Source organism: Podarcis cretensis, assembly GCF_951804945.1.
Source record: "Podarcis cretensis genome assembly, chromosome: 13".
NCBI classification, from domain to species: Eukaryota; Metazoa; Chordata; class Lepidosauria; order Squamata; family Lacertidae; genus Podarcis; species Podarcis cretensis.
Window position 1 is genome coordinate 56,266,572 of NC_137182.1, and position 26,893 is coordinate 56,293,464.

Below are 26,893 nucleotides of genomic sequence, written 5' to 3' on the forward strand. Positions count from 1 at the left end.
CCCACCATCCCTTTGCTGGGGGGCTGGCTGGCTCTCCCTAATCTCTCCCCCCCCCCCCGCCAAGCAGCTGATCTAGAGAGGGCAACCCCCCCCCCACCACCACCACCCACAAAAAACGACTGCAGCAACCAGGAGGGAAGAAGGGCTGCGTCGTGTGCGGGGGGGGGGGGCGGCAGAAGGAGGAAGAGGAGGAAGAGGCGAGCCCGCCCCCTCCCTCCCTCCCCCCCCCGGTGCTGCAGGTTGCCAGAGGGGGGTGGGGTGGGATGACACGGCACGGCTCGCCCCTGCAGCAGAGGCGCGGGGGGGGGGCGGGCTCGCTCAACCCAGGCACCCCCCTGGCGCGACCCCCCCAACCCACAGACTACACGGGGGGGGCGTCACAGCTGCAGCCCCCTCCTCCTCACCCCTCCCAGCCCCACGGAAGAAATTTGGGGGGGGGTTTAGTCTGTGTCATTCCTGTTCCCTCCCCCTCCCCTGACCTTTGACCCCCCTCCCTGCCCCCCCCCGCTCACCCTGAGGGCGGAGAGGTCGATGTCGTCGAGGCTGCGGGCGGGGGCCGGGTCGGCCATGGCGGGCGGGCGGCGGCTGCTGGTCCCCCCCCCCCCCCGCTCAGTGCTGCTGCTGCTGCTGCTGCTGCCTCGGCCCCATCTTCTTCTTCTTCTTCTTCTTCTTCCTCTTCCTCGCTCTTCTTCCCCCTCACGGAGCGACGGACGGACTGACAGGCGCCAGGGAGGGAAAAGCAGCGCCGCACTGCGCAGGCGCGGGGGGCCGAGTGGGCGGAGGCTCTCCCGCTCCGCGCAGGCGCGCTGCGGGCGGCGGCCCGCGCAGGCGCCTGGAGGGCGCGGAAGAGGCGGGGAGCGGCGGAAGTCACGACGCGGAGAGGGCCTGGGCGGCGCAGGCGCGGAAGGCGAAGGGTGGCGGAAGGGACGTGCGAGCACGTACGGGAGGGCGGGGACTCATACGTAGTAGAATACTGGAGTGTATGCTCGAGGGAAGTGTGGCGGAAGTCGGAGGGGCGACGCTAGTGCTCCGAGGCGCATGCTCCGTGGAGCGGCGCGGGGAGCCGCCTTTTCCCGCCTTTTCCGTGAGGTGAAAAAAGCCCCACAGATTCGTCGTGTGAGGAAACTCGAGGGCCAAAAACACCTCACGCGCCCAGACACTGTCCCTGTCGAGATCTATATTTCCACAGAAAACACCTTCTAACGCTGCCTAAAACAATTAAAACTGCCACTCTCTTTTTAATGCATCCATTGGATTACTTCGTGTAATCTTAACCCTCCCGCTTCAGGGGCAGCTTCTTAGCGCTTCAGAAATAACCGCAGCGCCATCGCAAACAACACGGCCCAAAAGAAAGATTGTATTCGCCACTTTGTTATTGCTGTTTATTAAATTGGATTGTTTTTTTCAAAAACAAACCCGAAAGAGGTTTGCCAAGAGGACAATAAAATCATTAATCAAAGCAAAAAATAAAACGAAAGGTGCACTAGCATTTTGGATATCTTGTTTAAACTTTAAATACAGATGGGCCCCAGTTACTGCTCTGAGGGAGACGGAGCAGATTCAGCGCCTGGAAGGGGCAGCTATGTTTTAAATATCAGGCCATTTTGAGGCATCTAATCATAAGCCTGCATTTTTATTAAAGCTTATATGTTTAATCAGGGCTTGTATTTTAAAATGAGCTTAAAGATTTTCAAATGTTCTTGCCAGGCAGAAGACCAGCTGCCTAAGAACCTTGGCAAGATGTTTATTCTCCTGGACAAGGGGGCCCCCTGATTTATAGCAGAAAACAATTCTCAAAGTCGTAAAAAGGGAATTACAGGCTGACAGCCAAGGTTACACTGACCCTACAAATTAAGGGTGGATAAATAGTAAAATGAGCCATATCTTCTTCCTAAGGTTAAGAAGGTCAAGAGCAGTGGAAAAGCAACTGGTCTGGCTGGCAGAAACAGAACATTTTTGGGAAGTCTTTTCTAAAGCTGTTTCTTTCTTAAACTAAGATCCTTTTAAGATTTCTTTTCCTTTTAAAGGTTGTTTATGTATTAAATATATTTATTTATGTATTAAATATATTAGTTTAAATATAATTATGCAAAGGATTTAAGAAATGCTAGATTCTTATTTCATATAGTTGTAAGAGTTGTAACTATCCTGAAATTAAGTCAGCCACCAGCCCCCCCTTGCCAGACAGGAGACGCCATCGAGCACTCCTGATATATGGTTGTCAGGCCTTTTGTTTAGAAACCTTCAGATGAAGGAGATCTCTCAATGTTGATGTGAACTCAAAATCCTTGACATATGTTTAAGATAAAAATTCAAGATTAACCATCTGTTTTGGAAGGCAATAGGGCAAGGAGGGCAAGAGGTGAGCTGGTAATTAAGATTCCTTGTTGAGACACATGTAAGATATATTACTACTTATTTGTCATTTATAGATAGAAGAATATATAGCTTTTTGATTTCCATAAAAGGGCAAGAGGAAATGGGTGTATCTTTTGTGATTGGTTCTAGCAAACAGCCAATAGGAATTTCAACCAGGCTGATTGGACAGAGGCAGCCACAGGAGGAGCAAGGGGGCTGGATTAAGGAAATATAAGTGCTGGCCAGAATGGCAAGAGGCCAGGCCAGAGCTTGGTAACCATATACCACTGTGCCTCATATTTATTTGTCCGACAAATAAATTACTATTTTAATTTCTCTATTGCATTCCAGCTAAGTGTTAACCACAAGCAGGGTGCTACAGTTTGTCAATGCTTTTAAATCTAGAGAGCCAAACAAAGACCTGGAAGAGATCAGGGTTCAAAGGGGCCATGAAGCTCCTCTCAGGTCTGAGAGCGGCAACAGGACATTGTGTTCTTTGTTTAGAGGCAAAATTTGCTACGGATCCTCTCTCTCCTCAAATGTAGGCGATGCAAACCATCCGGATCAGCCCCGTCACCGGTCTTAGAGGGTTGCCATATTTTGAAGAGCAAAGACGCCGACGCCGTGACAGCAGCCGTTCCAAGCAAATAAACCTTGACAGATTAGAGAACTCGGCCAAAACAAACAAGATAAATTTTAACAGGGAGAAATGTAAAGTATTGCACTTGGGCAAAAAAAATGAGAGACACAAATACAAGATGGGTGACACCTGGCTTGAGAGCAGTACATGTGAAAAGGATCTAGGAGTCTTGGTTGACCACAAACTTGACATGAGCCAACAGTGTGACGCGGCAGCTAAAAAAGCCAATGCAATTCTGGGCTGCATCAATAGGAGTATAGCATCTAGATCAAGGGAAGTAATGGTGCCACTGTATTCTGTAATAGTGCCACTGGATTCTGCTCTGGTCAGACCTCACCTGGAGTACTGTGTCCAGTTCTGGGCACCACAGTTCAAGAAGGACACGGACAAACTGGAACGTGTCCAGAGGAGGGCAACCAAAATGGTCAAAGGCCTGGAAACGATGCCTTCTGAGGAAGGGCTAAGGGAGCTGGGCATGTTTAGCCTGGAGAAGAGGAGGTTAAGGGGTGTTATGATAGCCATGTTCAAATATATAAAAGGATGTCACATAGAGGAGGGAGAAAGGTTGTTTTCTGCTGCTCCAGAGAAGCGGACACGGAGCAATGGCTCCAAACTACAAGAAAGAAGATTCTACCTAAACATTAGGAAGAACTTCCTGACAGTAAGAGCTGTTTGACAGTGGAATTTGCTGCCAAGGAGTGTGGTGGAGTCTCCTTCTTTGGAGGTCTTTAAGCAGAGGCTTGGCAACCATATGTCAGGAGTGCTCTGATGGTGTTTCCTGCTTGGCAGGGGGTTGGACTCCATGGCCCTTGGGGTCTCTTCCAACTCTAGGATTCTATGGTTCTATGATTCTATGAAATGCAATTTGTCTCCGACTTTACCCCTGAAAATGAGGACCCGTCCTGGGAAAAGAGGACACATGGCCACCTTGCCACTGGACTATGGGGCGAAGAGCCCCCCATCTGCCTTGTTGTCATAGGAACGGCCAGATCCATTTCCCCTCCTTCCCCCCAATATGATTTTTTATTCGATTTCCAATTTTTTTTACAAACTGACTTCCAGTTCAACAGTTCCACCTCCACCGTGTTTCCCTTCAAAGCTTTTCCTATATGCCAATTTCTCGCCTTTACAGAGCACAGTTGCACCAGATTTGAAACGGGCCAAGATGTTGGCAGCCGTCTCCGGATCCCACTGGGAGAAATGGCGACAGAAAGTCTCAGGACTAATGGAATCTTTATTATTGCTTTAAAATGGAGATTCTTCTTAAGGCACCAAGGAAGCAGCATTGTTCGTTTCTTGCTGCAACGGAGTAATGTTTTGCACAGTTCCTGCTGTTTCCGCTGCAGCCGAACCGGTTTCACAACCAATTTATGGCGCCGGATTTACACGGAAAGTGGTTCCGAAACAAGGGAGGTTGAGAGAAACTATGGGGTGCAAAAAATGGTGGGGTGCTCCATTCCAACCTCCTGGAAACTTTAGGACTTTTGGAAAATGAGACAGGACCTTCCTCACTTAGGAATACAAAATTAGCGCCGGTGGAAGAGAAGCGTTTTGTGGCTTTAAACCAGGCTGGCGAAAGCCCTTAAACTAATTTGCAATGGCAGAAGTTACCCCAGAGGGTGGTGTCCCGTCACCCAGCTCTGGCCAAAGATAAGAGTCGTTCCTTGCCGAAGAATCCAGACAAGCCGGAGCTGCAAATGGGGGAGAGAGGCTCACGGGTCGCGTGCAGAGTGCAAATGCTCTCTGCGTGCCTCCTCCTGTTTTCCCTCGGGGCTCCCCCCGCCTGCTGCGTCAAGTCCACACCTCCACGGGGATCATGCCCTCCTTGCTGTTGCGAGGGGGCAGGAGATACTCCTCGGCAAGGAACTCCAGAGGAAACTGGACCAGGTGGCCTTGCACCTTCTGAAGGTGGTCCCGAGCCAGGATGGGGCTCTCAGAGGCCAGGCTCTTCTTGCTGATGTGATCTTGCAGGTCCCTCCGGGACTTGACGGCGTCGGTGGGGAGGCAGGAGAAGACCTGGCGGAGAGGAGGAATTGCAGGGAGAAAGAGAACAAAATGCCCAACGTTAATACTACTACTACTACTACTAATATTTTTTTTATTAGTAGCCCAGTTCAGAAAACCAGGCTCGGGGCAGCTAACAACAAATTCAAAACACTTAATTGATGCAACAAAAACACAGCATAAAATACAGTATAAAACGTGAATAACAATTCAGAATTCAAAAATCAATTTAGGGGGGAAATCCATCCAATAAACATTAGATGATCACCAGGGCTAGCTGGCTAAATGAGTCCTATTTGGGCCAGTGAGGAGACCAGGGGAGAATTAGCTGTGGGATCCCAGAGCGGGGAATCTTCATAAAAAGGGGAGGAAGGGGAATAAAAGATCAGGCAGAATAGCTCTGTCTTACAGGCCCTGCGGAAGGAAGTTAAATCCTGCAGGCCCCTGGTCTCCTGGGACAGAGCATTCCACCAGGTCGGAGCCACCACTGAGAAGGCCCTGGCCCTGCTGGAGGATAATCTGACTTCCTTAGGGCCCGGGACCTCTAAACTCTGGTTATTCATGGACCTTAAGGTCCTCTGTGGGGCAGACCAGGAGAGGCAGAAAATAAGAGGACCCTAAGCCATTAAGGTGCACTCCCTGTTGTTCAAGGAGGTACAAACACCTGTTGGAGTCGGGGTGCTGTCCCCAAGCAAGATCCTGCTCCAAGGGAAAGCTATGGGGCAGCAATGGGGAACCTAAGACCCTCCTTCCCGGGAGGATTTTAAGCAGAGGTCAGGTGGCTGCCTCTCCAGGGCGCTTCCGTCGCGATTCCCACACTGCCGCGGGCTGGACTGGATGACCCCTGGGGGTCCGCTACACACCTTGTCGTAGATGCTGGTGTTGGACGAAGCTGTGGCTTGCCAGACGTCCCAGAAGAAGCGGTCGCTGAGTGGGTCTTGAATGTCCAGGTGAGAGGCCACCCCCAAAACGCACCTGCCGGCAGGGTAGGAAAAAGGGGGTTTGCCCAGGTCAGCGACACACAAAGTCGCTTTAGCCCCAGGCAGTCTATTTGTTCTGGAGGGTTTAATTTAGAGAAGAGGCGACACGATAGCAGCCGATAAAGAGAGGCAAGGCAGGGAGAAACTGGAGAGAGGGCAGTTTTGCTCCCTCTGTCAAAATAGCAGCGGAAGTTGTGGGCAACTAAAGAGGGTGGACGTTGGGAGATGCAGAAAGATAAAGTCCTTCTTCACACAGCCCCTCGTTGAACTATGGAACTCACTGCTGCAGGAGGCAGCAAAGGCCACTGACCAGGATGGCTTTCAAAGAAGATGGGGACCCCGAGTTCCTTCTCACCTGCGCTGCTGTCCAGCCAGACTCCCACAGTGGGGTGGGGGGGTCTCTAGGCCCCATGATCCCTGACTCGGTTCCTCCCTTACCCCTAGAAGACAACCCTGTGCTAAAGAGTATATGAAAAAACATTGTTCTGGAGTAAGCCTATCGGTATGTAACGAATGAAGCTTTGCAGGGTTAAAGAAAGAGAAAAATGGTGTAAAAACTATAAAGATAGAGGTAATCTACATTAGACACAACAACTTTGAAAGAGTAAAAATTCCGAGGTCTTAGAACAAAGGAAGGAAGTCAATATGTGTCTATGTATGTAATGACTAGATTAGAATGATGATATGGTATGATTTGTAGGTGTGTGTTTTCATTTTTTGTTTTTTCTCTCTTGTGTTTTTATTTTTTTTCTTGTTTGCACTGTTTTATTTTGGATTCAATGTTTCTAATTTGTGTTGTGATTTTGCACTGAAAATAAAAAAATTAAGAAGACGACGACAAAGACAACCCTGCTGGCACCCACCTGAAGCAGTCGAGGCGCAGGCTCAGGGCAAACTTCCCCGCCTGGTACTCCTGCCCGCCCATGACGGACGGCACCAGGTCCGTGTCCTCGACGAGGACGGCCAGCTCACTGTCCCTCTTCCCCAGGAGACTCCGGTCATTGATGTTGGCTGAGCCTTGGGGCAGGAGAAAGCAAGGAATCATTAAGGGAAATGGGGGGGGGGGCAGCCCACAGTGGATGCTACAAGTGGCCTCCTGCGGGGAGAGGCGTTCCCAGGGCCCCCCCCCTCACCGATGATGACGCGCCGGTCATCTGCAATGAGCATCTTGCTGTGGATGTAGACCAGCTCCGTCAGGAGTTTCTCCCGCAGCTCCCCGTGGGTCCTCAGCCCGCAGAAGGAGATGTAGCTCTTCCAGTCGTCCCCCACTTTTCGAGGAAAGAGGGAGAGAGGTGGGTGTTAGCGGGATAGCGTTGCGCCCGGCCTGGGGGGGGGCTTCCCTTTCCGGTTCCAGGGGGTAAACTCTGGAGCTTGCTAAGAGGGCGGAAACAGGGGCACTTCAGAGCATGTGTAAAGTGCCTTTCCCCTCTGTAGGGGTGCAGAGTGTGGGGGTCAGGTGGGATTGATATGAGGAATGATGAAATATGGAGCAAGCCACTGTGTCTGCAATGAAAGCGTTGCGCTGACTGGGTTTGATTCATTGACAATAGTTTCTGATCAAATCCCACAAGCCTCTGCATCTCTGCCATGTGCTGACAGGCACGCATAAGCATTCTGAAACACAGGCCAGTTGCTTCCTCAGGCATCCTCAGTACATAAGGATAGTAGGTCACTTTGATGTAGTTGTTAATCTTTAGGTGGATCTTAAGGGCCAGGAAGAGTGTTCACAAGGAGATGGCAAATACTGCCATCCTGTCTCTCCCGTTTATGACTTCCGGGGTTTTGCTGAACGCATTCCTCCTTGGTTCCTATTTATTTAGCCTAAACATGTATGCATGCTCAAATGGCAAATAGTTCTTTGTAGTTAAGAGGCTTCCCCTGATCTGACTTTGTCCCACGTGGTTTTTTTTGAAATCCTCAGAGGAAATCTGATTGGTTCTTACGAACACTGTGTTAAAAGTTCTTTTGTGAATAAAACGACCTGGGCCGAGGGGTGGAGAGGATAATTATTATTGGCACCTCCTCCCAGAGCCTCGTGTGTATTCTATTAATCAGAGTCCAATCCTTCCTTGCTTTGGGAACGCTACACCCCTCGGCGCTGTGGAAGCTGATTCTTGAATTGCATGGGGTCGGAATAGATGACCCTCGGGTGCCACCACGATTCTATGACTTAGCCCAGATAGTACAGTGGTGCCCCGCAAGACAAATGCCTCGCAAGACGGAAAACCCGCTAGACGAATGGGTTTTCCGTTTTGGAGGCGCTTCACAAAACGAATTTCCCTATGGGCTTGCTTCGCAAGACGAAATGTCTTGCGAGTTTTTCTGACTTTTTTCCCCTCCCCCCCCTTTTTCTAAGCCGCTAAGCTGCTTATCTGCTTATCCGCTATGCTGATAAGCCGCTAAAAGCCGCTAAGCCGCTAATAGCGCTAATCCGCTAAGCCATCAATGGGCTTGCTTCACAAGATGAAAAACTGCTAGACGAAGAGAATCGTGGAATCCCACTGTACCTGGGATTGTAGGAGAGGGATTTTTAGCTAGGGGCAGCATGGCACAGCCCCACAGCAGAACCACAAGCCCCCTCAGGAGTCCTTCTTCCGACTACGGTTGGCAGAGAGACACCCTGCCCCATGCAGTCTCAGATGAAGAGCTCTGAGGTTTCCCCAGTATGTTTGGGGCTGGGAGGGGGCAGAAGAAGGCTTATCTTGCCACGCACCCCTCCCCACTTACTGACTGCCTTGAGCCGGCTGACGATGGATGCCTCCCCGCGGCACAGCGTCCTGGGAAAGAGGACGGGGAAATTAGACAGTGGAGTCACTTAGGGTGTCCCCCCCCAATGCACCTCCTTCCCCACCACCCTGTTGCCGCCCCCCCCCCAGCTCTAGATATCAGCCCAAAGCACCCTGCTGAGAATGGGGGATGTGGATAGACCCTCCCAGCCTGTCTTGGGGACCCTCCTTGACACCTTGAGATAGGGTGGGGTGCAAAGCAAAAACCTTGTGAAACAACTTCTATGGGGAAATGGGGGATGGCAGAGGCGGGGGGGATAATCTACAGTGCAATCGCATCTTGCACAGGGGTTTGCTTCCAGGGATTCCGAAAATCCTGGACACCCACATCCTTGGAGCTGCCCCATGGCTAGGGGGTGAGAGAGGTTTGTGGGGGACCAGAGAGGTTTGTGGGGGACCCAATACTCTCCCAACCTAGTGTTGAGCGGGCCTTGCCCCCAAGCAAGGTGGAGAGAGAGCAGGAAAGCGCTTTTCAAGTAGCCCTGCTGAAAAAAAAGAGTTCTTAAGCACTCTTCCTTTCTTGGGGGGCAGTGTGCTGGGTCTTGGTGGGGATCTGTGATGCTTGCACGAAATCTCATGGGAATCTGAGAAGATGGTGTGAGATCCCACAGGGATCTGGGAAGCTTGCACAAGATCTCGGGGGGATCTTGCTCCTCGAGGAAAACCGACAGCTTAAAGACGCTTTATGTGCCAGGCACCCCCAAAGGGATGTGGTGCCCAAAGTGCTTTTTCAAGCCCTCCGCCTTGATCTGGTTTACAGTGGTGCCCCGCAAGACAAATGCCTCGCAAGATGAATGCCTCGCAAGACGAAAGAGTTTTCCGTTTTTGAGTTGCTTCGCAAGACGAATTTCCCTATGGGCTTGCTTCGCAAGACAAAAACGTCTTGCGAGTTCTTCCCCTCCCCCCCCCTTTTTCTAAGCCGCTAATAGCGCTAATCCGCTAATGGCCGTGCTTCGCAAGACGAAAAAACCGCTAGACGAAGAGACTCGCGGAATGAATTATTTTCGTCTTGCGAGGCACCACTGTATACTTGCAGGATGCAAAAATGCGGTTGTCAAAAAAGCACACAACGCAAAACTGGTAAATTATCACGTGATCCTGCACCCCTCGCAGCCAGCCTCCCTGCCTTTGCCCCCAGCCCCATTGCTGTGTCCTGCACCTGCTCCCACCCCCCCCCCCGCCCCACTTTCCAAACTCACCTGTAGGTAAAGTGCAGAATGGCCTGGATGGAGTTTCCTCCGCCCTGGGCGATGTCTCCCTCAAACCCAGGCAGCAGCGGGAGCAGGACATAGACCCGAAAGGGCTTCTTCTCGCTGCAAGTGCGGGAAAAACCCCTCCGTGGTTAGTGGCTGTGGCCCCCGGAAGCACTTCCTGGCCCCCGAGTCCCCTGCCTCTGGAATTGCTTGGTTTTTTGTTTCCTCCATTTTTAAAATTGTTCCTCCCCCCCCCCATACCAAAACCGTTGTTACAGAAGTAAATATCAATTAGGGGAAAAGAGGAAGAAAGCAACAACAGTCCTTTTACAAAAAACAATAAAACCAGCAATACTTTGAAACATGTAAAGGTTCAAGTACTGAATGCTGGTTAAAATTCACACTGGTTTTCTAAGCATCCAGGACAGGTTTGTTGAAGCAAGAATGTTTTTAAATTCAGTATACAGCTGAAGGCTGACATAATTCGGCAGGGAGTTCCAGAGTCTAGGGGCTGCCACACTATAAGCACAAATTATACCTGCTCCCACCATGAACAGCATTTCAGGATTCAGGTGGCATTGCAGGGGGTTGAGTAGATTACCCTGGGGGGGGGGGCGTCCCTTCCAACTCTACAGTTATCTATACAGTGGTACCTTTGTTCTCAAACACCTTGGTTCGCAAACACCGAAAACCCGGAAGGAAGTGTTCCGGTTTTCGAACATTTTTCCGAAGCCGAAGTCCGATGCGGGTGTCGGCTATTGTTTCCGGCAAGCCTGCACCAATCAGAAGCCGCGCCCTGGTTTTTGAACATTTTGGAAATCAAACTGACTTCTGGAATGGATTAAGTTTGGTGTTTTTGTTTTTGCTATTTATTTTGCGTTTTTGAAGCTTTTTCAGTTAATTTGTTTTTGTGACTGTGTGGAATTTGTTTTTGTGATTGTGTTCACAAAAACTGTGTTCAGCTACTGATTGATTGACTGATTGTGTGACTGCGGAGATTGATAAAAGCCCCCCATCCAAACAATGACTATCATCAGTGCAGATATGAAGAAAAATTCATTTTAATTTTTATCATCTTACAATGCTGTCTTATTTATTTTATAGTACAGTACGTTGATTATTGCTTTCATTTTATGGACAAATGGTTTTGTTAGATAGTAAAATTCATGATAAATTGCTGTTTTAGGGGTTGTTTTTAAAAGTCTGGAACAGATTAATCTGTTTTGCATTGCTTTCTATGGGAACGCACGTCTTGTTTTTGAATGGACTTCCGGAAAGGATTAAGTTTGAGAGCCAAGGTGCCACTGTAATCAAAACAAAGGGCTCCAATAATTAGATCCACTTCATTTTTCTTAATTCATTTAACCCTTCTCCAGCTGATCCTATTTTTCCTTTTTTTAAAAAAGCCAAACAATGTTATAGCTAGTTGAACCGATCTATCAGATCTCTAGCCATTTATAAAAGGAATAATCAATGCACATGTTTTTTTGCCAGGCCGGCATTCGTGTTTTGATTTTATGGGAGCGCCCCTGAGCAGAGTTAGGGAAGGGGGCAAGTTGAACCCGGAGGCCTGGAGTGTGCAATGCAGCCCTGAAAAGGGAAGAGTTGTGCCCCACTGAGCATGCGCAGAGTGCTTACCCCACCCCCTGCTAATGAGGCATTGCAGCCAATCTCAATTTGGGCCAAAACAGTGGCTGATGGGACAGACCTGTGGGCAAGCAGCACTCGGTCAACAATGGCGTCTCCCACGGTGTTGATCACCGAACGCCCGTCTGCGCAGCTTATGAAGAACTGGTTCTGGAGCAGGAAGAAAAGAGGGTGCATTGGTGAGGGAGCAGAGAGAGAGAGAGAGAGAGAGAGAGAGAGGTGTCTATGCTGCAAAAGACAAACAGAAACCCCCTGCCTTTCTGTCCCAAAACCGGGGCTCCTCTTAGCTGCCTGGGGACATGTGTTGCATTAAAAAAAAGCTGCACTCTGCCCTTCCTCAGAGACCTTCTTGCTCATCTGTTATGTACTGAAGTTCTCACCCTGGGCCAGCAGGGGGATACTGCAGATAGTTTCCACTCTGGTCCACATATGCAAATAAGGAATTGAAAGTGACGTTCAGTGATTGGGTAGTTACAGAAAGTTGTTACTGTTGCATTGTAGTTGAGCTCTATATAAGCAGGCTGACTCAACCCTTCAGCCCAGTTCTGTTCTGGGCCTGTGAATAAACAAGAGCTGTCTGAAGAATCGCTGTGTCGTCTGATATGTTCACCCACAACTTAACAGCATCTGCACCCCACTCTATGGTTCCAAGGTGGGTTGCCACCTTAAAAGCAGTTCAAAGCAAAGAGAGTTCCTGGGTTGCATGTAGAATGAATAAGGCAAGGCGATGTGCATGTCAAAATCACTTCTCAGCAAGCAATGTGGTATTGAGAAGCTTCCCAAGAAGCTGTTTTAAAATCTGTAAACGCTGGTTGAGAGTGTGTAGGCAACGCTTGCTGAAGGTTTAGCAGCTTCTGGAGAACCAGCTGAGAAGAATTTCTAGGAGCTAAAAGCATGACTTCCTTTGCCCTGCAAAGCTCCAACAAATATACAAAACAGCCCACATTGTGCAAAATATGTGAAAATTAGCAAATCCGCACAATTTGGATTTGTCAGAGAATTCTACTTTTCTGGGCTTCCCACTATTTAGCGGGAAGAAATTCCAATGAAAATCCTCGTCATTACATATTTTTGCACGGTAGTTTATTTGTATATATTTTATATATGGATGTTTTATGACGGCCTATATTTGTAACGCCTGATAAAGGTTTGCCAAAGTAAAATAAAATATGCTAAAATAAAAGCAGCTCAAAGCAACTCACAATCACGGAAATAATGACACACTCCTCTACTGCCCCCACCCACAAATTTGACTTTTTCCCCTGACTCCCATTTCCCCCATCCTTCTCCTTTGGGCCCAGAGGAAGAGGAAGAGGAAAAGAAGTGTCTCCAAACAGCCTCAGGGTCTCAGTCTCACCCTCCCACCCCATACAGCCCACCCCCTTCCCCTCACCTGTCCCAAGACCTACCTCAATGTACAGGTAATGCTGGCTCTCCTTGATGACGCTCAGGTAGGCGTTGTAGATCGAGTGTTCGTGGAGGCCGGCCGACCAGCGGTCCACAGAGCGCAACACCTGCAGGAAACGGAGGGAGGCCAAAAAAGCTCTTTTTTAAACTGTTTCCTCTTCTACAGCCACAGAACGACAGCCCTGCGAGGCGGGGCAGGCCAAGCAGGAGAAGGTGCAAGATTGAGCCCGGCCCGGCTGGCCTGGGGCCCTTGCTGTCTGCCCTCACCTTTCCACGCACCCCTCGCAATTCCCAGACATTCTGTGTCTGAAAACCAAAAACAGATCTTGCCCGGGTTGGACTAAATGACCTGGGGAGGGCCCCTTCCAACTCTACGAAAAACCAAGCTCAAAATCCTATACGGCTGCGAGAATATCTTGCTGGATCACGGGCGCCCATCCGGTCTAGCATCCTGTCCCTGCGGTTGCCAGGAGACGGGCAGGTGTGTGTGGGGGGGACTCCCTGGTCCTGAATGGGGCAACTGTGCCCCTGAAGGACTAGGTGTGCAGCCTGGGAGTCATTCTGGACTCACAGCTGTCCATGGAGGCGCAGGTCAGTTCTGTGTCCAGGGCGGCTGTCTACCAGCTCCAACTGGTATGCAGGATGAGACCCTCCCTGCCCACGGACTGTCTGGCCAGAGTGGTGCATGCTCTAGTTATCTCCCGTTTGGACTACTGCAACGCGCTCTATGTGGGGCTCCCTTTGAAGGTGACCCAGAAACTGCAACTAATCCAGAATGCGGCAGCTAGACTGGGGACTGGGAGCGGCCGCTGAGACCACGTAACACCGGTTCTGAGAGATCTGCATTGGCTCCCAGTACGTTTCCGAGCACAATTCAAAGTGAAGGAGCGTCTCCACCCCCATCGTTCAGCCCAGACACTGAGGTCCAGTTCCAAGGGCCTTCTGGTGGTTCCCTCCCTGCGAGAAGTGAGGTTACAGGGAACCAGGAAGAGGGCCTTCTCGGTGGTGGCGCCCGCCCTATGGAACGCCCTCCCACCAGATGTCAAAGAGAAAAATAACTACCAAACTTTTAGAAGACATCTGAAGGCAGCCCTGTTTAGGGAAGCTTTTAATGTTTAATAGGTTATTGTATTTTAGTGTTTTGTTGGAAGCTGCCCAGAGTGGCTAGGGAAACCCAGCCAGATGGGCGGGGTATAAATAATAAATTATTATTATTATTATTATTATTATTATTATTATTATTATTATTATTGCCAACCAGGTGCCCATGATGGGAAATCTGCCACCAGGATCAGAGCACCACCCGGCCTCTCACCTGAACGTTGGCGGTCTGAGCCCCGGGCACGACGAACGGGACCTGCAGGGGTGTCGCTCGATGGGACTTGGGGAGCAGGTAGGGGTAGTCCGGCCCTTTGTACTTGGGCTTCACAGTCTGGAGGGGGAGAAAAGCAGAAGGAGGGTTTGCCACAACAGCTCCGAGAATATTACGAGCGAAGAATTGGAAGAAACAAGATCTACCAACTATCAAAGAATGGCAGGTGAAGATGACGGACTATATGGAACTTGCCGAACTGACCGGGAGACTCCGAGACCAGAGAGAAGAGACGGTGGAAGAAGAAGTTTAAAGAATATTTTTTAAAAATATGTTAATATTTAAATCTTAGAACAGCTTTGGAAGCGGATATAGGCTGTAGGGTTAAAAGTAGAAGACAGTGTATTTTAAAAGTGTATTATTTGTAAGTGATAAAATGTGAAGATCTTTATGGTAAAAGTAAGCGTGACAAAAAAAAGATGGTTTAATAATTTGATATATGTAAACTGCTAAAGATGAGGTAAAGTGAAAATCAGATAGAGGGGACTTGGGGAAGCTCACCTAACAATGTTTAGAAAAAATAAGGATAAGAATTGGTTTGTATTGTTTGTTTTTCTGTTTGTGTTGCTTCATTGTGTTATAAAATGAATAAAAAAAATTGGGAAAAGAAAGGAAAATCAGGAGGGGGGAGACACCCCCCAGAAGCATCTTTGCCCAGCAGGGGCGGCTGTGGAGCCCCGAATCTGCTGCACTCAGACAGTCTTAACCCTGGAATTGTATTTACTTGCAAGGGGGGTTATTGGCTGGGGGGGGAGCAGAAGAGATATTTGTCGGCTCTGCTGGCAGATCTGGGGGTGGGGGGGGTGCTGTTCAGCCCCACCATCTCTATACCCCCTTCCCCTCAACATGCACCTGCAAACACCTGAAGGGCTGCCCCACGGAAGACAGAGCAAGCTACCGTATTTTTCGCTCCATAAGACGCACTTTTTTCCTCCTAATAAGTAAGGGGAAATGTCTGTGCGTCTTATGGAGCGAATGTGTGGTCGATCGCTGGCTCCCTTTCCGCCTCCTTGCCCAGGCCTCCATTGTTGAATGTTCTGCAGATGGAGGCTGTTTGTTTCCCCAGCGATATGTGACTATTATCTGTCTGGAAACTGTAGAAACAGCTCCCTTTTCTTTCCTAAAGAAGCTGCAGAACTGTGAGTTGAATCCCATAAAAACAAGATTTTGTCCCTTTGCAAAAGAAGCTGCACAACTGTGAGCTGATCCTCAAAAAACCGGGGCTTTCCCCCTTTCCTCCTCTAAAAACTAGGTGTGTCTTATGGTCAGGTGTGTCTTACGGAGCGAAAAATAAGGTAGTTTCGGAGGGCAGGATCCAAACTGCAAGAAGGAACCATTCTGCAATTCTCTACCGTTCTGCAATTCCGCGACTCACCTTGGTGAAGTTCCATCGCTGGATGAAATGTCGCGCTACGTCCCGGGCGGCCAGGCCGTGAATGGCCACCCCAACGTCCCTCCATGGCATCCGTGGAGTCTGGCACCTGTCAATGAAATCTGACCCACGCCGGGCGTTAGGCCCCCAGGCAGCAGGATCGGGGAGGGGCTGGGGCCCTGGAAGCCCCCGCCATCAGGCCCCTTTGGGCCCAATCCAGCAGCCAGGCTTAAGGGGCATTGCAAAGTGGAGACATTGCAGAGGCTGGCAGAATCACCTCCTCCCTCCCTGATGTTGGTTTCTGCTCTCTTCACTGTGCAGCGAAAGTGCTTGTCACGAGACAGGTGTTTACATTCCACAGTCAAAGCTGGTAGGTTACAGAAAAACATTTTGCCTCTGCCGGAGCAGAAAAAGCATACTCTCTCCTCTGAAGCACGGAGAGAAAACAACCGACACTGAACTGCAAAGAACAGTGAAAAAACAGGAAACCAGTGTACGTCACTGGTAGCAGAGGATGGTTATGGTGTTTACATTCCACACCTACAACCGCCTTTGGGGGCTTCCCCACATATCAGACCCAGTGATGGACCATGGGGCTTTGTTTTGGGGGGAAGGGAATATGCATGGCATAGTAGGATAGAGAGGAAATTTTCTTCCCTCTCTCCTCTAACCCTGGACATCCAGCACAGGTGAATGTTGGAAGATTTTTTAAAAAATAATGTCCTTCATAACACAGCGCACAGTTGAACTATGGAACTCCTTGCAAAACTGACCGGAAGAGTTAGAGGAGTATTGAAGCAGAAAATATTTGGAGAATGGAGAATATTCAAGGGTTGTATAATATCATATTGTACCAATCACACCATATGAGTAGAACTTGAGTGATACTTGTAAACACAACAAATACCGTTTGTGGACGGGAACAATATTAAAGAATATAAAACTGTGCGGGAAAAATAATGACGGTATAAACAGTACAATGAGAATGATTGGAAGACTCGTTTTGTCAGAAGTCTTTTGTATTTAAGTTTTAATTAAGTATTAATTAGGAAGATTAAGGTGTTTTTTTATGTACGTAAATTTGCTTTTTCTTCTTTTTTCTGTATTTTCTTCTTTTCTATTTTCTTAATTGTTTTTTCTTTAATTTTCTTTTTGTAGTATGAGATTGTAATTTTTTTGGTAAATTCTTTGTATAAGTGTGTAATTTAAATTAATAAAGATTATTTAAAAATTTAAAAAAGGAACTCCTTGCCTCAGGCCGCTGTGACGACCAGCCACCATGGAGGCAGCAGTTGCTGGAAGCTGCAGGAGGGGCTCAGATCTTGTTTTGGGGGGGGGCCTTCCCTTTGGGGTCCCTGGGTGGCTACTGGCACTGGGCTGGATGGGCCTGATCCTGCAGACACTTCTTACGCCTAGAAGCTGAGGGAGGGGTAACTTCCCAAAACGTAAAAGCAAATAAAATTCTTTTTTTGGGGGGGGGGTGCACCAGTACAACTGCCCCCCCACCTTGCAACTTTGGGGGTTAGTGTGGGCGCTTGCTTATCGCCTGAGAGCAGCCATCCCTCTGGGTCTGCACCCCTGGCCCCCCAACACCCCCCATCACTCAAAGCCAAGGGCCACCGTGGCTCTGCTGTTAAGAGCATCCGCTCTGGAGGCGCAAGGTGCCGGGTTCGATTCCTGACACCCCCTCCAGGTAGGGCTGAGAGGGGGCCCCTGCCTCAAACCCCAGTCCACTGCTGCAATGGAGCCCCATAAATTTACACAAAACAAATGAAATACCGTGAAAATCCCTGAAACGAGAAGTAATCAGTCTTTAACTTCAGCATCTAGACCATGGGACCATGTTCTTGAGTTTGTTCAAAATCTAAAACAGCTTATCATGTATTCCTTTCGTTGAATTTGTGCTATGTAGGTTTTTAAAACCTTTTTGTAAAGGCAATACAGTGGTGCCCCGCGAGACGAACGCCTCGCAAGACGGAAAACTCGCTAGATGAAATAGTTTTCGTGTGCATGCACACGAAAGCTCATACCTAGAACTAACTTAGTTAGTCTTTAAGGTGCTACTGGAAGGAATTTTTTTATTTTGTCTTGGCTTTCTTTAAATAGGGCTGAATCGAAAACTTGCCATTTAGGTTTTCAGACCTTTTTTGTAAGCTCCAGCTCTGTTCTTGAGTTTGTTTAAAATCATTTCAGGTTTATGATTTCTCTATTTCCTTCTGAGGAAGCTGAACAGTTCACGGAAACGAGGTTTGTAGCTGGCATCCCGTTAAGCCTTTGTTCGATTCTAGGTTTTCCTTAAACTTGTTGATTTTTCTTATTTGGTTGAATTCTACAAGATAATATTTCCAGCCGATTCCTTCTCGTTTCGGGGATTTCCCACGGTATTTCATATGTTTTGTGTAAGTTCTCGGTTCTGCGGCTGTCTTTTTTCTACTGCAATGGACCCCCGTGGCAGCTCCCAGTTTGGGGGCGGGGGAGAAGGGAAACATGGTTTTGGGGCGCCCCCGCTTTACCCGGGTTCGACCCCCTCCCCCCCAGCCCCTCACCCACCTTCGAAGGGTCTGTCCAGCTGCACCCAGTCCTTGGCAATGAGGTTGCTGTAGTCCTTGCCCAGCCAGAGTCGCTGGTTGGTGGTCAGGTCAACGGGGGCTTCGTTCCCCCCTGGAAGGGCAGCCCCTCCGCCCTGAGAGAGAGAGGGGGTCAGCGGGGGGAGCAGGCGGCTACCAGCGTCCCTGTGGGGAGGGAGGGGGGAGAAAGAGGGAGAGGGAAAGCAAGAGGAGGAGGAGGAGAAGAGGAGGAGAGGAGGAACGAGTCAGAAACAGATAAGAAGGAGAAAGAGATAAGCAAAAAGAGGGCGTTCCTGGGCCTGGCGGCCACTAGGTAACACCCATGTGCCTGCTCTGAACCCACTTGCCTGCCAGCCATTGGCCGAGCGTGGCTGTGATGTCACGGAATGCAGACGAATCAGAACAGCAGTTGCAGAGGAAAAAGAGTGGCGGAACTCGAAAGAGGAAAGCAAAAAGAGGGCGATGGAAGCGTTCCTGGGCTTGGCGACCGCTAGTTGGCGCCCATTCGCCTGCTCTGAACCCGCTTGCCAGCCAGCCATTGGCCAAGCATGGCTGTGACGTCACGGAATGCAGACGAATCAGAACAGCAGTTGCAGAGGAAAGCAAGAGGAAAAAGAGCGTAAGATAAAAGCAAAAAGAGGGCGATGGAAGCGTTCCTGGGCTTGGCAGCCACTAGGTGGCGCCCGTGTGCCTGCTCTGAGACAGCTTGCAGCCATTGGCTGAGCGTGGCTGTGATGTCACAGAATGCAGACGAATCAGAACAGCCGTTGCAGAGGAAAAAGAGCGGCAGAACTTGCACCCAGCTCATGAGCCAAGGGCATAATCCTTACGGCACACAGGGAAGACTGCAGACAATTTGGTGCTTGGCCAACGCATTTGGGGGCTCAGGGAGAGCCAAGAGCGGAGAGGAAGTCATTGAGAGGGGGGAAACAGACTGGGGGTCTGCGGAAAAAGGGGACAGCAAGGAGAGGGACCCCCCAACCCCCCCCCCATGCTACCTTGGGGGCCCGGCAGTCGTCGCCCTCCAGGTCTGCCAGGCGGTACTCGTGGGTGTCCCAGCGCCCATAGGCCAGATCCAGGCCGCCCAGAAAGGCCACGGACTGGTCCACCACCACCAGTTTCTCATGGTGGGCCCACAGGAAGATGATGGAAGAGACGTGGTCAGGGTGGCGCATCACCTGCGGTGGGGGGCAGAGAGATATTTTGGGGTGGCTCAGTCCTGGGAGGGCGGGTCTGGGAAGCCCATCCAGCCACCCTCTTGCCCCGAGGCAGTGTGGTGTAGTGGTTAGAGGGTCGGACCTGGGAGACACCAGGGTTCAAATCCCACCCCCTCGGCCGCGAAGCTTTCTGGGGGAGGCCAGTCCCTGCCCCTCAGACTTCACAGGGTTATAATAATAGAATAATTTGGTAACATATAGACAGATTTAAGGATCTTTACAATTTTATAATATGCGGAGAATAACATGTGCTGAAAAACCAGAGAGAGGAGCTGAGGGTTTTTCTTGGGGAGGGGGAGAGGGAAAAATAGGGGGTGGGGGAATGAGGATGATATAACAACAACAACAACAACAACAACAACAACAACAATTATTATTATTATTATTATTAATTATTTATTTATACCCCGCCCATCTGGCTGAGTTTCCCCAGCCACTCTTTGATATGTCTTTGATAAATTGCTATGCTGAAATTCTTAATAAAAGAATTAATCAAAATAAATAAATAAGCATCAATAAAATTAACTCTTAAGTTAACAAACTGAATGATCCCTGCTGTTGCACTTCTGGCAATTAAAAGATTTGCCATTGTGGTGTCATGCAAAAATAAAAAGAATAATAGAATAATAGGATTGTAGAGTTGGAAGGGACCCAAGGGTCATCTAGTCCAACCCCCTGCAGTGCAGGAATCTCAGCCAGACTTCTGCTTTAAAATCTCCAAGTTGTAACTTGAAGCCATGGGTTCAAGTCCCTGCCCTCTGGAGCAGCAGGAAACAAGCTTGCTCCATTTTCCATGCCCTTGAGATACCTGAAGATGGCTCTCATATCTGAAGGCATCTGAAGGCAGCCCTGTTTAGGGAAGCTTTTAATGTCTGGTGTGTTATGGTATTTTAATATTTTGTTGGAAGCCGCCCAGAGTGGCTGGGGAAACCCAGCCAGATGGGTGGGGTATAAATAAAATTATTATTATTATTATTATTATTATTACTCCTCTCAGTCTCCTCTTCTCCAGGCTAAACATGCCCAGCTCCTTCAACCGCTCCTCCTCAGGCTTGATTCCCAGGTCCTCTTCATTGTTGTGTGGATTAAATGAGGACTAGGAAATTGCAGCGACCAGGGTTCAAGTCTGACCTTGGAGGCCTGCCACTTGGAACTGCCCAGTTGGCACGAATAATAATAATAATAATAATAATAATAATAATAATAATAATAATAATAATAATAATTTATTATTTATACCCCGCCCATCCAGCTGGGCTTCCCCAGCCACTTTGGGCGGCTTCCAACAAAATATTAAAATACAGTAATGCATCAAACATTAAAAGCTTCCCTAGATAGGGCTGCCTTCAGATGGCTTTTAAAGATAAGACAGCTGCTTATTTCCTTCACATCTGAAGGGAGGGCGTTCCACAGGGCAGGCGCCACCACCAAGAAGGCCCTCTGCCTGGTTCCCTGTAACCTCACTTCTCGCAATGAGGGAACCGCCAGAAGGCCCTCGGAGCGGGACCTCAGTGTCCGGGCTGAAAGATGGGGGTGGAGATGCTTCTTCAGGAATACTGGGCCTTTGGGGCCATTTAGGGCTTTAAAGGTCAGCACCAACACTTTGAATTGTGCTCGGAAACGTACTGGGAGCCAATGCAGATATTTCAGGACCGGTGTTATGTGGTCTCGGCGGACGCCCCCAGTCCCCAGTCTAGCTGCCGCGTTCTGGATTAGTTGCAGTTTCCGGGTCACCTTCAAAGGGAGCCCCATGTAGAGCGCATTGCAGTAGTCCAAGCGGGAGATAACCAGAATGGGTCTGTGGGGCTACAGCCATTTGGGAGACACAGAGAGACAACAGCGGGAAGAGGGCCAAACCCCTGGTGCGAATTCGTACCGGCCAGTTGTGCAAAAGTGTGTGGGGGGGGGTCCCCTTACCTTGATGTTGGGGTGTAGCAGCATAAGGGCCCGTTTGCTGTAGTCGCTGTTGATGCCCAAGGCCAAGCCCACCTCCTTGAAGAGCAGCACACAGATGCGCACCCCCTGCTCCTGAAAGGATGGCAGAAGGGCAGAGTTGAGAGGGGGACACCCAGCGGTCATCCAGCCCAACCCCACGAAAAAGCAGGACGCACAGCTCAAGAGGCAAGGGGGAAAAGATGGAGGGGGTGCAGGCAGACACCAGGCAGTCGCGATGTCAGGGGGGGGAAGGAAGGAATAAAGGCACCCCCACCCAACCCCAAACCTCAAGCGGGGGGGGGGGGCTGCTCACCGCTTTGTGTTTCAAAAGGAGGTCCAGCCTCCACTCGTCCGACTGGGCCGGGCGCTTCATGTAGATCTCCGGGCTGAGCCTGGGAATCACAGAATAATCGTGGTGTTTGAAGGGACCCCCGGAGCTCATCTAGTCCAGCCCGCTGCAAGGCAGTGGGGCTGGGGGCTCCGTCCCGCATTTAGCATGGCCGCACTGGCTGCATTTAAAAGCAAGAGGCCCCCACCTCACCCCGGATCATTTGAACTGATTTTATAACAAATTGATTTTAGAATGCTGTTATTGTTTTACTGTTGTTAGCCGCTCTGAGCCCGGCTTTGGCTGTGGAGGGCGGGATATAAATAAAATATTGTTGTTGTTGTTGTTGTTGTTGTTGTTGTTGTTATTATTATTATTATTTGCCCCCGTTGCCCATTCAATTGGGATTAGCCTAGAAGCTGAGTAGTGATTTGCCCTGTGAGCTGAAGGGTGGAACACAAATTTACAAATTTAATAAATAATAATATTAGATGCTGCCCTTGGCTGGGCACAGAAACCTCGCACTCAGGTCTCCCACAGGCCGGCCTTGCGGAGAGAAGAGCAGGGAGGGGATCACGGCGTCCATTTCTGCCACCCCCCCTTATTTTGGGACCAGGAATATCTTTTTTTCCAAAAAAAGGGGAGAACATATTTATTACAATGATTAATTACATTTGTATACCACCCATAGATCTCTGTTGGCAGTTGCACAACTTCAAAAATATGGAGATTGAGGGGGGGGACACACTTTGGGAAGCTAGGCACCACCCCACATCTGAGGCAGGGCGGCCCCCAACCCAAGACCCCCCCCCGGCACTGACCACCAGTCCGTGATGAAGATCTCCTCTTTCGCCTGCGCCACAGCCTCAGCCACCGCCGCGAAATACCCGGCACCGTTCACAAACCTAAAAGTGGACAAAAAGAGAAAAGAGAGGGTGTTGAAAAAGCTTCTGGGAAATGATATATAATGAGATGAAAAAAATGTTGAAATATACATTCATAAAGAAACCAGAAGGATTTTTACTGGGCATGGTAGGAAGCGATATAAATAGAAAAGAATGTAAACTGTTTTTATATGCAACGACGGCAGCGAGAATATTATTAGCACAAAAATGGAAGCAAGAAGAATTACCGACGAAAGAAGAATGGAGGATGAAATTGATGGACTACGCAGAAGTAGGCAAACTAACAGGAAGGATTTGAAACCTGCGGGGCCAGAAATTCACCGAAGATTGGTGTAAATTTACAGACTATTTGAAAAGTAATAGTGATGATCAAACTATGTTTGTAGGTTTGCAAGATGTTTTGTGAGGTGAATTATTGGAATTATTGCAAAAATGGATAAAGGGGAGGATGATTAGATAAGATAATTAAAGGCAATATAAATATAAGAAATGCATAGGAAGTGGTCAAAACGGGGAATCATCAGAGGTGCTGATGGGAGTTCCATAAAAAGATTGTATAAGTGGTGAAGTTTGGGGGTATGTATTATAATACATATGTTAAAATTAATAAAAATTATTATTAAAAAAAAGAGAAAGAGAGGGTGAGGGGGGGAGAGAGAGACCTTGGGGGGCTGAGGACCCGCCTGCCCAGCCCAGGACCCCCAGCGCTCACCAGCGGGCAGGGGTCTCCTTGCGAGGGGGCACAAAGCCCTGGTGGCGATGGAACCGCAGGAAATCTCTGCCCTTGCCCTCGGCCAGTTCGCTGATCTCCTGGCACCACCAGCAGGCCTGGCGGTAGCTGCTGCACTTCAGGATGAGAGACCTGGGTTGGGGATAAAAATAATAATAATACAGTGGTGCCCCTAGACGAAATAATAATACAGTGGTGCCGCTAGACGAAAGGGTTTTCCGTTTTGGAGGTGCTTCGCAAAACGAATTTCCTATGGGCTTGCTTCGCAAGACGAAAATGTCTTGCGAGTTCCTGCATTTTTCCCCCCGCCCCCCCTTTTTCTAAGCCGCTAAGCCGCTTATCAGCTGATCCGCTAATCCGCTAAGCCGCTTAACAGCTGATCCGCTAAGCCGCATATCAGCTGATCCGCTAAGCCGCTTATCAGCTGATCCGCTAAGCCCCCAAGCCGCTAATAGCGCTAATCCGCTAAGCCGCTAATGGGCTTGCTTCGCAAGACGAAAAAACCGCAAGACGAAGAGACTCGCGGAACGGATTCTTTCCGTCTTGCGAGGCACCACTGTAATATAATATTTATACTCAGCCCATCTGGGTTTCCCCAGTCACTCTGGGGACAGCAGCGTACGAATCCGGCAGCCGGTCAGGCCAAAGGGGACCCAGGAAGACCGCCGCCCGGTCCCCGCGGGGACCCCTGATCTCCGAATCGAGATAGACTGTCTCTAGACCTGGAGGTTCTGTAGCACCCTGCTTGTGGTTAACGCTTAGCTGGAATGAAATATTCAATGCAGCAATAGAGAAATTAAAATAGTAATTTATTTGTCAGACAAATAAATATGAGGCACAGTGGTATATGGTTACCAAGCTCTGGCCTGGCCTCTTGCCATTCTGGCCAGCACTTATATTTCCTTAATCCAGCCCCCTTGCTCCTCCTGTGGCTGCCTCTGTCCAATCAGCCTGGTTGAAATTCCTATTGGCTGTTTGCTAGAACCAATCACAAAAGATACACCCATTTCCTCATGCCCTTTTATGGAAATCAAAAAGCTATATATTCTTCTATCTATAAATGACAAATAAGTAGTAATATATCTTACATGTGTCTCAACAAGGAATCTTAATTACCAGCTCACCTCTTGCCCTCCTTGCCCTATTGCCTTCCAAAACAGATAATTAATCTTGAATTTTATCTTATGCATATGTCAAGGATTGAGTTCACATCAACATTGAGAGATCTCCTTCATTTGAAGGTTTCTAAACAAAAGGCCTGACAACCATATATCAGGAGCGCTCGATTGGCGTCTTCTGTCTGGCAAGGGGCTTGGCTGGTGGCTGACTTAATTTCAGGATAGTTACAACTCTTACAACTATATGAAATAAGAATCTAGCATTTCTTAAATCCTTTGCATAATTATATTTAAACTAATATATTTAATACATAAACAACCTTTTAAAAGGAAAAGAAATCTTAAAAGGATCTTAGTTTAAGAAAGAAACAGCTTTAGAAAAAGTATTCCCAGAAAATGTTCTCTTTCTGCCAGCTAGATGCTTTTTCACTGCTCTTGACCTTCTTAACCTTAGGAAGAAGATATGGCTCATTTTACTATTTATCCACCCTTAATTTGTAGGGTCAGTGTAACCTTGGCTGTCAGCCTGTAATTCCCTTTTTACGACTTTGAGAATTGTTTTCTGCTATAAATCAGGGGGGGCCCTTGTCTAGGAGTAAAACATCTTGCCAAGGTTTTTAGGCAACTGGTCTTCTGCCTGGCATGAAACAGAACATTTTTAAGGTCATCCTTAAAATACAAGCCCTGATTAAACATATAAGCTTTAATAAAAATGCAAGCTTATGATTAGATGCCTCAGTTCCATAAGAGGAGACTGGGAGAGATAGGAGAGCCATCTTCAAATAGCTCGAGGGCTGCCACATGGAAGGCGGAGCAAGCAAGGTAGGACTCGAACCCACAGCTTCAAGTTGTGAGAAAGGAGATTCCGACTAAATATTATAAAGAACCTTCTGACAGAAAGAGCTGCTCAACTGTGGGACAGAGTCCCTCAAAAGGTGATAAGACTCCCTTGGAATTTTTTAAAGCGGAGGTTGGGTGGCCGTCTGTCACGGATGCTGTAGCTGAGATATTATTATTATTATTATTATTATTATTATTATTATTATTATTCTGTTGGGAGCCACCCAGAGTGTCTGGGGAAAGCCAGCCGGGTTGAACTTGGAATTGAAATACTTTATTGTCACTTGTACAACTTGTATACAGTGGGATTACACACAAAAACCCTATTTTTCTTGCGAGCCCGATGTTTACCAGCTTTGTGTGTGAGTAGGTAAAGTATTGGGAGCTTAGAGCCGCAGCGTATGAACCTGCCGCCATCTTGGAACGGCGTATATATAATATATTAATAATAATAATAATAATAATAATAATAATAATAATAATTCTGTTGGGAGCCACCCAGAGTGGCTGGGGAAACACAGCCAGATGGGCAGGGTATATAAAATATAAAATATAAAATATAAAATATAAAATATAAAATATAAAATATAAAATATAAAATATAAAATATAAAATAATATAATATAAAATATAATATAAAATATAAAATATAAAATATAAAAAATATATAAAATATTATTATCATTATTGCTGAATTGCAGGGGGTTGGGCTAGATGACCCACGGGGTCCCTTCAAACTATGATCCTGAGATTCTCCCATTCTCCTTCTGCTCATTCCTGGGAGGGGCAGGGCAGAAAACACTCTTCTCCCTGGAGACTCTTGAGCCGAGAGGCAGGTAAACAGCCAAGCCCTTCTGCACCCTTGAGCGATTTCTTCATCTTGGCTCGGATCCTGCCTCCCTCGGACGGGACTCCAGCCCCCCCCCCCCCGATCGGCCCCGGCCGCGGGACCCAGGCGTCCTGACCTGCAGGTGTTGTCGATGCGCACACCGTGCTTGGTCTCAGTGGGCTTCTTGCCCACCTGGATGTTGAAGCCGGTGTCGAAGAGAAGCACGAAGGAGATGATGCCCGATTCGGGCTTCAGGTAGAGCAGAAAAGAGTCTTTCACCACCAGCCACCTGGAACGAGAGAGAGAGAGAGAGAAAATAATAATAATAATAATAATAATAATAATAATAATAATAATAATAATAATATTTGTACCCTGCCCATCTGGCTGGGTTTCCCCAGCCACTCTGGGAGGCTTCCGACAAAGATTAAAAATACACACCCTTGGAAGACTCACCTCTTTGACCAGCGATAGCAGAACTGATGGCGCCCAGCGCAGTTGAGGCCCTGCAAGCGGTGGCCCCCAGACCGTTTCAGGATCATGCCCTCCCTGGAGAAAGAGAGGGAGGGGACGCAGAGAGAGTTACAGAGGCGGCGTTTGTCCACAGACAGATTTCCAGGTCAGGTGAGCAGCATGACCAAAGCACTACTGGCGCACGGAGGACC

At 48.6% G+C, this 26,893-nt stretch overlaps 2 protein-coding genes across 5 annotated transcripts in view; both read right to left on the minus strand.

The window, feature by feature from the left end:
• Positions 1 to 727, minus strand: part of MINK1 (misshapen like kinase 1) — a 69,488-nt gene extending 68,761 nt beyond the window's left edge. For 2 of the 4 annotated variants that reach the window (XM_079951724.1, XM_079951723.1), the window contains exon 1: positions 513 to 724. In XM_079951724.1, coding sequence (XP_079807850.1) covers positions 513 to 569 — 57 coding nt within the window. In that variant the 5' untranslated portion in view covers positions 570 to 724. Of the gene's footprint in view, positions 1 to 512 lie in introns of all 4 variants that reach the window. The other 2 variants (XM_079951721.1, XM_079951722.1) reach the window with 2 other exon arrangements.
• Positions 728 to 4,214: 3,487 nt separating this feature from the next.
• PLD2 (phospholipase D2) overlaps positions 4,215 to 26,893 on the minus strand; it is a 34,399-nt gene continuing 11,720 nt past the window's right edge. The window contains exons 7-24 of the mRNA XM_079951778.1: positions 26,685 to 26,777; positions 26,365 to 26,517; positions 23,424 to 23,573; positions 22,628 to 22,711; positions 21,792 to 21,870; positions 21,461 to 21,571; positions 19,325 to 19,504; positions 18,310 to 18,442; positions 15,763 to 15,881; positions 14,331 to 14,447; positions 13,018 to 13,122; positions 11,670 to 11,758; positions 9,968 to 10,081; positions 8,710 to 8,759; positions 7,116 to 7,250; positions 6,846 to 6,999; positions 5,866 to 5,977; positions 4,215 to 5,014 (exon numbers count right to left, since the gene is read on the minus strand). Of these exons, the coding sequence (XP_079807904.1) occupies positions 4,790 to 5,014; positions 5,866 to 5,977; positions 6,846 to 6,999; positions 7,116 to 7,250; positions 8,710 to 8,759; positions 9,968 to 10,081; positions 11,670 to 11,758; positions 13,018 to 13,122; positions 14,331 to 14,447; positions 15,763 to 15,881; positions 18,310 to 18,442; positions 19,325 to 19,504; positions 21,461 to 21,571; positions 21,792 to 21,870; positions 22,628 to 22,711; positions 23,424 to 23,573; positions 26,365 to 26,517; positions 26,685 to 26,777 (2,203 nt within the window). The 3' untranslated portion in view covers positions 4,215 to 4,789. The remainder of the gene's footprint in view (positions 5,015 to 5,865; positions 5,978 to 6,845; positions 7,000 to 7,115; positions 7,251 to 8,709; positions 8,760 to 9,967; positions 10,082 to 11,669; positions 11,759 to 13,017; positions 13,123 to 14,330; positions 14,448 to 15,762; positions 15,882 to 18,309; positions 18,443 to 19,324; positions 19,505 to 21,460; positions 21,572 to 21,791; positions 21,871 to 22,627; positions 22,712 to 23,423; positions 23,574 to 26,364; positions 26,518 to 26,684; positions 26,778 to 26,893) is intronic.